Here is an 11,262-nt window from a genome sequence, read left to right as displayed (position 1 = left end):
CTCTGGTGAGAAAAAAGAAAAAGCTCTGATTTGTAGTGTTTGCCGATTTTCATAGTGTAAATATCCCCACAATGGCTGATTTCAAGCTACCAAAATAATGTTGCTGAATGTAGAGTTGGGAAGAGGTACATGGTAGCATGCTGTGATAAGGTAGTCCCACCGGGTAGATACAATAAATGTAAATGACCTCAAAAAATGTAGATAGTAAAATGTAGCAAAATAATTAGAAGGTGATGACTTTTGACTATACGTTATTTTTGTTCAAAATAACATTTAATTGTAAGTTTTTATAATTTAATTTTAAATAATGGCTGTATTTAACAAGTCTGTAAAATTTCTGAAAATTTAGTAATCGTTTCTCATAAGTTTATATCTACCAGCACCAGCGTGAAATGCTGTAATGCGCTTTAATTTGTTTGTCCTTGTATTGTTGATGGATTTTTGAGACGTTACTAGTTTTGGGCTATTATAAATAAAGCTACTATGAATATTGGTCATTTAGTGGGCATGTTTTCATTTCTATTGGCTCTATACTCAGGAGTGGAATTTCTGGGTCTTAGGTTATACATTTAATCAGCCTTAGTAGATAGTGCCAAAGCGGTTTCAAAAATTGTTGTATCAGTTTACATACCCGCAAGCAGTGTATAAGTTGCTCCACGTCTTAACCATTTTCTACTTTTAGCTATTCTGATGGGTTTGTTGTGTTGTCTTATTATTGTGGGTTAGTTTGCATTTCTCTGATGACAAATGATGCTGAAAATCTTTTCATCAGTTTATGAGCCCTTTGGGAACTCTTTGGTTAAGTGCCTGTACATTTAAATGTACAGATCTCCTGTACATTTAAATTTTTTATTATTTTGTAGAATTTATATATAAAATATGGGTAATTTGTCATTTATATGTTTACAAATATCTTCTCCCACTTTCTGCCTTAGTTGTTCATTCCATTAATGGTGTCTTTTGATAAGGAGATATTCTTAAGTTTAGTATAGTCCAATTTATCAATATTTTCCTTACAGTGCTTTCTGTGTTCTGTTTAGGAAATCTTTGCCCATCTCTAAGGCAGAATAAATGCTTCTGTGTTTTCTTCTGGCAGCTATATTGTTTTATCTTTAATATTTAGATCTTGAGACAACTAACTGGGAATACCCATCCCCCATCCATAACCCAAGCAGTAACTTCAGCACTGTCTTTCATTCAGTTTTTAATTTATCATTGCCCAAGTGGCTGCTATGGCCAGAGCATCTTGTGAGGCGCCTTACAGCAGCTATAACACCAAATAGCTTCTGAAACCAGTGGGCCATACAGACTCATTTCAGATAATTAAAATATAAGCCTCTGTGATATAAGGGCCACCATGAAGGAATAACATGCTATTTGATTGGATAGGAGGTAGTGATTAATCAGACTGAGCGTGTGGAATGGCAGTGGTCCTTGGGTAGGGGGGAGCTTAAAAAGCGTCCACTGAAAAATGTGCTGTGGAATTGCACTTGCCTTATATACCTGGTGCAAAGCCACTGCTCTTGGAAGCAACCTTGCTATTTGCCTTTTGTCACCACCATCCTTCTGTTGTTCCCAGATATTCTTCTGGCTTCACTATTTTTCAAGTCTCATAAAAGAAACTTGCATTTAAAGAGGTCTGGATGAAAGTGTGTTTTGCTCTGTGTTATGTATGTTCTGTGAAGGCTTATTTCTCTGAATTATTTAGGTGCTAAGTTTCTTTCTACTTGGAAAATGTTTAATTATCCTCGGTTAGATGATCAAACACCACTTTTCAAAGATCCAATTTCATTGTTTGGTCAGTCTTCTCTCTTAATACAAGAAGGCCCTCATAATCAATTTCTGCTACTATTTTAAAATTCTATCCCTCCAGAAAAGAACAATTATCTCATAATCTTGATAGTTCTATGATTAAAAGTTAATTCATCACCCTGAAGGCCTAATGTCCAAATTATTTTCTTCACATTTCAGGTGAGTTTAATAGAACCTCCCTCTGAATGCATTAAGCATTTGGTTGCTGCTAAATATTTATGTCTAAATATATATGCTTTACATTTTTATATACAATGCTAAATATATGTACCATTTCATATGCCTAAATAGATATGATTTTTGCCTAATAACCTGAAATATCAATGAAATATGGTATCATTCATCCATTCTTGGTTTTAACAGTTTCAGTGGCATTGTAAGCATAATGTGATTATGACTTCATGGAAAGAGGTATTTTGACTTTATTTTACTCCGTTCTTCCATAGCAATTCCCCAAAGACACAATCAATGAAGAAGTGATAGAATTTTTGAATCCTTACTTTGAGATGGCAGACTACAACATCGAAACTGCTAAACGTGTATGTGGGAATGTAGCGGGGCTTTGTTCCTGGACCAAGGCCATGGCTTCCTTCTTTTCTATAAACAGAGAGGTGTTGCCCCTGAAGGTAAGCCTCCTCGGTGGAACTGCAGGACGTGTGCCGGCAGGGGGGTCTTTGAGTCAACTGGGCTTGTCTTTCATGCAACACAGAAGCCTCAGGTTTTATTGTACCCAAGTCTGCGGGGAGAGCTAGCGATAGACAGACCGAGCATAGGATGTTTCTTTCTTCTCTGTAATCCAACTCCAATTGGTATTGTCTGAGCCTTAAGCATGGACTCTCTACAAGGGTACTAAGTCCATGTTGGGCTGCTGGACACTTTTTCCCCCCACAATGTCAACTTGAAAAAAAGAAACACAGGGAACTCTAGCATAGGATCCACCAACAATGTCCAAGATCTCCTGCCAGGAACTCAGGTGAATGAGGCAGGGTGGACACAGTCATTGGTGTCTGGTCTTGGCTGCAGGGACAACATAGTATTTATTCCCTCTCCCCCTCTTGTCCCTCAGGAAAGAAACCAAATATCATCCTTTATTTAAAATGATTTGAGAGCATACCAGTGTTTCCCTTTGAGTAATTGCATTTCTCAGCTTCATTTGTCCACATCCCCCCAGCATTCAGTGACACTCAGTCTTTAGCAGATGGAGAGGAAAGTACCTGTCTTGAAAATGAAATACTGATGCCTCAGAACTCATACGTTATGGCTTTGTTGATTATTTTGCTTTTTGTAAGTCTGATCTTACTCAACCATCAACTAAAATCCACGTACACTTATAAACTACCCAAGGAGCTTAATAATCACACTAAAAATAATCAAGAATGAAAAGAACATAGGGATCCAGTTGCAAGTCCCATTTTATTTTCTCATTGTTCCCATATCAGGGCCATTTATTCAGTGGTGGAGGCCCTTGGGGTCCAAGGGCAACTTAAAAGAGAAGGGATTCATTTGGCTCAGAGATTTTTAGAGCAAATAGTTGATGTCATCCTGTTGGGCATTGCGGATTTGGGGACCAATGAAGACTCCAACATAGCTCACAATCAGACATTCTGATATTGACTGAATTATAACAACCATATCCAGTGAAAAGTACAGGGCATCCTTTGCAAGTATTTCCAGTGGGTAAGCATACATAAGTGTCTTTAAGGGAATTACAGTCGAATTCACAATGGGGAGTTTTTATTTTGTTGCAGTTACTTTAAATAAAATGAGCTGAAACCAGTACAAAATAATGGATGCTCTGAACAAGCCTTACATGAGAACGATGACATCTCCTCCCTTACATTCTGTACGTTTCAGGCTCCACCCCGTCCCAGGACGACATAGGTCCTACAGTAGGAAGTGAAGGGAACACAGTCAGGAGGGGGGACCTTTTACTTGTGCCTGGAACCTATGCTTCTCTTCTGAGAAGCCTGTTCTGGGAGTGCCCCCTGTGTCCTTAGGAGCATCCAGCATCTGGGAGTCTTCAGTTTGTCAGGTCTCTCCTAATTGCCATTGTCAGAAAAATAAATGTAGTTATGTAGATGCGACACATTCACTGCTTAGAGGGAAGTAGAAGACAAAGAAAGGGCAGGTTATCATCGGCAACTCTGCTCAATATATTAAGAAATACAGACCAAGAGCTCTAACTTCACTTATTCCTGGAGGGGCTTCACTTGCGAACTCCTGCTTTCCAAGTAAAGAGAGATTGAGGACACTCCTTAAACTCCTGTGGGAACCTCTTCACCACTAATTAGTGAAGGAGACTCTTCTTTCATCTTACAATTCCTATAGATGGGCCAAGTGACTTCTAGTAGTGAGTAAACTTAAACAAATTTAATTATAAGAGTAGCAATTTAGATTCTATTCAATTTCATTCATATGAGATTTCTCCTTGGACACTCTTTGAAAACCAGTAAATGTTAGTTTACATAAGCAAAACATAGCAACAGTAGAGTCTTAAATATTGAACACGGAAAATAAAAATAATAATATCTATGGTATTATTTAATCAAACTCTTGTTATATGCCAGGTCCCAGACTTGGGTTTTTACATATGTTATTTTATGTAACACACACACACACACACACACAAACACACACACATACACACACTCACAAATCCTAGGAGGTAGTTTTTCAATATCTTAATGGAGAAACTGAGGCTTGCAGAGTTTAAGTAATCTTAATAGAGTCCTATGGCTTCTAAGGTGAGCAGCTGGATTTGAAAGATTTTATACCCTTTGATTAGTAGCTTTTGAGAGTTTCATTAAAAAAATTCATATTATTATTATTTTTATTGAAGTGTAATTGCTTTACAATGTTGTGTTAGCTTCTCCTGTAGCATGAAGTGAATAAACTATATGTGTATATATATCCCCCTCCCTCTTGAGTAAAGTCCTAGAAAATATTCAAGATCTTTGGGGCTGCGGTAGTTTGACATTAGTGGGTTACTTTAGTAAGACTTAAAGGGAGAACATTGATTTCAAATTTTTTTTGAAAGGATTTTAATTCCATGGACTATTTTCTACACCTCATCTTTTTCCAATATTGCTTTGATTATGTCTTTTAAGTCTTTTTTAGTAGCTTCCTAAAAGCAAATATTATTTGGTCACAGCTCAAGTATCTGTTCTTTTCTGGATGGCAAGCAATATATGCAAATGACAGGCATGCTATCAAGTCCATCACCACCCATAAAACCTAGATCTTTATATTCAGTGGTTAATCATGTTTCATCCTTTGTCTTGTTTTAACATCCTCATTAACAGTGATGAGCCCTGCTAGGCAGATGGTTCTAAATATTCAGATTTCTTTTTCTACAACTCAATATTAAAATGTTCTGTGATTTGCCTATATACATTTAATATTACAATGTTTTGATTTAGGGATTGGCAAACTATGGTCCACAGGCTGAATCTAACCCACCACCTGTATTTGTGTGGCTCGTGAAATTTTAAATTAAGTACCTGAACAATAGTCTTGATTTTGCCTCTTGGCCCCAAAAGCCTAAAATATTTACTCTCTGGCACTTTACGGAAAAAATTTGCTGACTCTCTTCTAATGAATTATAAGTTTCTGCTTATAGACATGTCAAGTTCACATTAAGGTTTGTTCCTCACCATGCAATTTGAGAGGAGTCTAGGGGCGGATCAAAGAACAGGTGTTAACACGTGGCTGCTGAGCTCTCAGACTCCGACATGCTGGGTGTTCGGTTTGCTGCCCATCTCTTCACCCTGTGTGTGTCCCGTGCAGGCCAACCTGGTGGTGCAGGAGAATCGCTACGTGTTGGCCATGCAGGATCTGCAGAAGGCCCAGGCTGAGCTGGACGACAGGCAAGCTGAGCTGGATGTGGTGCAGGCCGAGTATGAACAGGCCATGACCGAAAAGCAGGTCACTGTCTTCTTGCCGTAGGGGTTTGGGGCGGGTGGTGACGTCACAGGCCCTCCTGGCTGTGGTCAGCCCTTCATTCCTCTCCTGCTTTCTCTCTCCAAGGGTTTGGTTTCCAGCAGGGATTCATTTAATTGATATACGATACAATACACATATACATACATACACACACAGCACATACTCCCTCGCTAAGCTCTGGAGTTTGTTTCTAACGGACACCGAGAGGACCTTTGGTGAGAGGTCAGGATATTCAGCCAAAACAGAAGTTACTGCTGGAAGACGCATGTTCTGAGTTTCCTTATTAACGGTGAGGATAACAGCATCCTGTGCAGCATTTTTAACATATTTTTCAAATCATGTCCTCCCACTTTATCTCATTTAATATTGGAAAGAATCTTTCAAGGTACGCAGGGTAGGTATTTTTATTTTACTCTTTTTTTTTTTTTTTTAAGATGTTGGGGGTAGGAGTTTATTAATTAATTAATTAATTTTTGCTGTGTTGGGTCTTCGTTTCTGTGCGAGGGCTTTCTCTAGTTGCGGCAAGCGGGGGCCACTCTTTATCGCGGTGCGTGGGCCTCTCACTATCACGGCCTCTCTTGTTGCGGAGCACAGGCTCCAGATGCGCACACTCAGTAGTTGTGGCTCATGGGCCTAGTTGCTCCGCGGCATGTGGGATCTTCCCAGACCAGGGCTCGAACCCATGTCCCCTGCATTAGCAGGCAGATTCTCAACCACTGTGCCACCAGGGAAGCCCTATTTTACTCTCATTTTAAAGAAAGGAACTTAGGCCCAGAGAGGACAAGAGGAGGACTCCCAGGCATGGGCATTGGTCATAGGGCTGGATTAGACCTTGATCTTCTGATGTCTACTTGGGTCTTTTTGCTGGACCAACGTGCCTGACCACGTGGCTGTGTCCCAGTGACAATGACCACCTACAGCCTTCTCAACCTATGCATGTTTGTAGCTTTAGCACATTTCAGAATCAAGGCTCGTATATTTCCTCTCCACTGGGCAGCAAGCTCTTTAGTTGATTTATACTCAGTCCGGCTCCACTGGGGCCTCCTTCCTTCTGGTAATAGAGGCAGATTTAACATAAACCTAATGTAGCTTCAGTTTTCCCTCACTTGCACAGGCCCCATGAATGCTGGGGTGACTGGGAGTTGTAGAGAGTTCTGTGGGGAGGGGAAACCAGATTATGATTGACAAGCATTTGTGTGTAAGCATTCAGATAAAAATGCCTGGAGATCCCAGGGGAAAGGTACCTGAATTTCTCAATTATCAAGACTTTGTAGTGATTTCTTTCCCCAATTCTCATTACATGTTCACTTTGGTATTTGTAAAAATTCTTTAATGATTTTTTTAAAGTGGTCCCCAGCTTAGATAAGCATCTGGCCTCACAAAATCTGTATCTGCCTCTGAGAAAACCTGTGCTTGATAAATAAGAGCTAGATTCTCTCTGTTCTTTCCTCGATGATTATACGGAGCCCACCTCTGCCTCTTCTCAGCCCTCACTCAGCTGGATTGAGATTCCTGCTCTGTTAGTCTGTTCCCTTATAGGGGTCCCAATGAGGGAATTTAGATAAACATTTCAGTTTCACTATATACAAGATATATGGTATTTCCTCTTAAAGATAAGTCTCCTGAAAATAACATAAGAGCTTTTCAGAAATTTTAGAGAAGTAATTATATATCACCTATTTGGGTTTGTTATTTATGTTCTATGAAATTTACTACCATAATATGAAGAGAAAATTAACTTTGCAATTTGAGCGTCTACTTTAGAAACTGTGAGGAAGACACCTTAATTTCTACCATTTAGACACTCACTTATATCAGGAAGCACTACTACATACCGTAAAAATATTTTTACAGCCTCATTTTATTATGGTTCAGTTTGAACAATTTTGCATTAGTTCGCTCAATAAGCTTTTCTGTTTTTGAATATACACTATTTGTTAGGTAAGCAATTATAGGGACCACATAAGAATGGCTACTATAAAGGTGTGGCTCTAACTTTAAAACTTGGATCTCAACAAATGTCAAATGTTTTTCATTAAGAAAACAAAATCTGGCTGTGTGCCCACCTGCTCCCAACATGTTGGAGTGAACTTGACCTTTAGTCATTGTGTTGCTCCTTCTTTCTCCATGGGGCTCCGTGAAGAGTCCAGGGAGTTACAGACTGCAGGGGCCAGGGGAGGGCTCTCAAGTCTACAGCTCATGGTCACCACTGGCAACCTCACCACCAGGTCTGTGCAGTCCCTGCAGGGGTGTGTGTCCTGCTGCTCTGTGCACAGGGCAGTCGGTGCCTTTGCAGAGGGTCCGCTTCCACAGGGCCTCCGGACAGCTAGTCAGACTCTGGGGCACTAGGAGAGAGAGGGCCGGGGCCACTACCCGCGGAATGCAAGGAATTCTGCACGCTCCCCTAGCCAGGCTTGGAGGGAAAATCTGCTTTTCAGTCCTGTGTGCTCATTTGCTTCTCTCCCATCCTCCATTTCCCAATCCCCTAAAGGAGCCTGGGTTTCCAGAAAGCAACAGCCAGGAGGGGAGGGGTTGGCCATTTTTTATTTGGCCACATGGCAGTGGGGACGGGGAACTTAGGGAGGATAACGTATTAAAAATATCTGTCATGTGAAAAGTTTGTTTTAAAGGTAGGCAGAAATAAATGATGTCGTATTATACTTCCAGCTGATATCTTTCTTCTTGGGGAGAAACAAACAAACAAATATGGATGGTGTCGATGTGTGGGTACACCTCTCACCTGGGATTTTGGGTTTTCTGCATTAACTCTAGTGGGAAGGAAAACAGAGCAGACTAGAACAAACTGGAACAAATATCTTGCTTCTGAAAAACACTGTATCGTGTTATTATTACAACAGCCATTCATGTTCCTTATAGAAAATACACATAGGTAACCCTGGAGATGAAGCCTAAAAATATTTTACTCTTTATCATTTCATATCTGCACATATGCCTGATTTACATATATTTAAAATCCATATAAAATTGTAGCAGATAATTGAGTACATACTGCTTTATAAATTGAATTTTTAGCTAATGACTGTTTTTCTTTAACTTAATGATTATTTTTCTTAATGATTATATTTTTAATGGCTTCAGAGCATTCTTGTTCACAATATACCATAATCTATGTAAATTATCCTCTATTGGTAGACATTTAGCGTATATATGCCATATGTACATTATATAAATATATATAAATATTATACATGAACTTCCAGTGACTGGTCACATAGCCAAATCTTTAGCCATATCCATTATTGTACCATAAGTATACATTTTTACAAATAGAATTAGCAGCTGTCTTTTCAACATAGAGAAATGGAACCATTTGTTTTTTGGTTTTTTTTTGCGGTACGCGGGCCTCTCACTGCTGTGCCTCTCCCGTTGCGGAACACAGGCTCCGGACGCGCAGGCTCAGCAGCCATGGCTCACGGGCCCAGCCGCTCCGCGGCATGTGGGATCCTCCCGGACCGGGGCACGAACCCGCGTCCCCTGCCTCGGCAGGCGGACTTTCAACCACTGCGCCACCAGAGAAGCCCCTGGAGCCGTTTGTTTTTAAGAACAAAGCCCTGAGTGGCGATAGTGTGTGGAAGTCCGGTTAAAGGTCTTTTACTGACACAAGAACAGCAGAGAGGGACCTACTAAGTCAGCGTGGCCGGAATTTGCGAATGAGCTTCAGGACTCCACGACCTGAAGACAATCTAAAGTTTCACCTAAAGTAAAAGGAGATGTGCAGTTAGGCAAAGCAGTAATGATGCTAGAACTTTAACATGAGAAATATTCCTCATTTTTAAGTAGGGATATGTATTTCTTTTGTATGTATTTTGTTGTGCTATGTGTGTTGTGGTATTAGCATGTATGTTGATATTTTATTTCTAATTTTTTAATACGAACATCATAAATGATGCAAATCTCCATTGTTTCTCAGTTTATTAACATCTGGGGAGGGTTTGCCCATTGGCTCAGGGTCCCTCCTGAGGAATCCATAGATAGGGCTTAAGACACAGGCTGGGCTGAGACAGACCCACAGAAATGGAATCTAACGCTTCCTGTGGAATAAGTGGCTCACATATCTCAGACAGGAAGATAACATATGATGTTTTAAAATTATGTTTTTGAGCTCCAGGATACATTTATCTGAACAAAGGTTTTCTTCTGGTTCTGTCTGTTTTTAGACCTTGCTTGAAGATGCAGAGAGGTGCAGACATAAAATGCAGACCGCTTCTGCGCTGATCGGGGGACTGGCGGGGGAAAAAGAAAGATGGACAGAGCAGAGCAAGGAGTTTGCTGCACAAACTAAAAGACTTGTAGGTATGTAATTCCTTTATTAATGAGATTACGTGTTGACTATGATAGGGAGTGAGCAAACTTAAGTTTTAATCAGAATACCCATCAGCACTCTATTACTTCAAATTCCTCTGTGTGTGTGTGTGTGTGTGTGTGTCCAGCTATTTCAAAAGGATGAATATTGGTTTGGCATTTAGGCAACGCTTATTAGATTTCAACCTCTTATTATCAGGTCATTTTTGAATTCTCCCACGAGTGAATGGCCATATCGATCAAGGTCACTTAGAACGGAGGCTCTGTCTTCTGAGGTTTTGGTGTATCTCTTAAACTCAGAAATCATCCTCTCATATCCAACAAGAGTCAACATAATCTGGTGCGTGACTACTAGCAGCTATTACTTGGTGGACCATGTGGACTCATTAACAATGAACTAAGCTACTGCTATTCACAAGACACAGCAACTTGTGGTTACAATTTGGTTTCTGAAATTTCGTTTGAAAGAATGGTTGTCTTTTTTTTCATTTCTAACAGTCTGCACAATTACAGGGCTGATCACAGAGTATTTCAGTGATGTTTCGTTTTCCGTTTTAGGGGATGTGTTGTTGGCTACAGCTTTCCTATCTTATTCTGGTCCGTTTAACCAAGAATTTCGCAATTTGCTGTTAAATGACTGGCAGAAGGAAATGAAAGCCCGGAAAATTCCATTTGGAGACAATCTAAATCTCAATGAGATGTTGATTGATGCTCCTACCATTAGTGAATGGAACCTCCAAGGCCTGCCAAACGATGACCTGTCCATTCAGAATGGAATTATTGTCACAAAGGCGTCTCGCTACCCTTTGTTAATAGATCCACAGACTCAAGGGAAGATCTGGGTTAAAAATAAAGAAAACCAAAATGAACTCCAGGTAATCTGGGTTTGAGTCTATTTATGCTACTAATCAATTTTAGTGACCCAGATCAACAAGTATCTGAGAATAAAGAAATATTTCATATTTAGAAATAATTTTATTATTAATATTTAAAAATGATTTCTAAAAATTGCATTATTTGCATTCTTGTTGATCTCTCCAATGCCGTCTTTCAAAGGTTTCAGACTCCCTTCTGTTAGGTCCTAGGGCCCTCATTCATAAACAGAGCAGGGTAGAGCTATATCACACTAAGTATACAGCACTTTATAAAGACACTTCATAATTATTCCATGATTATTTGTCACAA

General features: G+C 39.8%; 1 protein-coding gene across 1 annotated transcript in view; it reads left to right on the top strand.

Annotated features, from left to right (window-relative positions):
• Nucleotides 1-11,262, top strand: part of DNAH5 (dynein axonemal heavy chain 5) — a 202,464-nt gene that overhangs the window by 145,985 nt on the left and 45,217 nt on the right. Inside the window, 4 exon segments of the mRNA XM_060145962.1 lie at nt 2,259-2,438; nt 5,599-5,736; nt 9,933-10,068; nt 10,636-10,952. Coding sequence (XP_060001945.1) covers nt 2,259-2,438; nt 5,599-5,736; nt 9,933-10,068; nt 10,636-10,952 — 771 coding nt within the window.

This window comes from Lagenorhynchus albirostris, chromosome 3, assembly GCF_949774975.1.
Source record: "Lagenorhynchus albirostris chromosome 3, mLagAlb1.1, whole genome shotgun sequence".
In the NCBI taxonomy this organism is placed as follows: domain Eukaryota; kingdom Metazoa; phylum Chordata; class Mammalia; order Artiodactyla; family Delphinidae; genus Lagenorhynchus; species Lagenorhynchus albirostris.
This window is presented reverse-complemented; position numbering and strand designations above follow the sequence as displayed.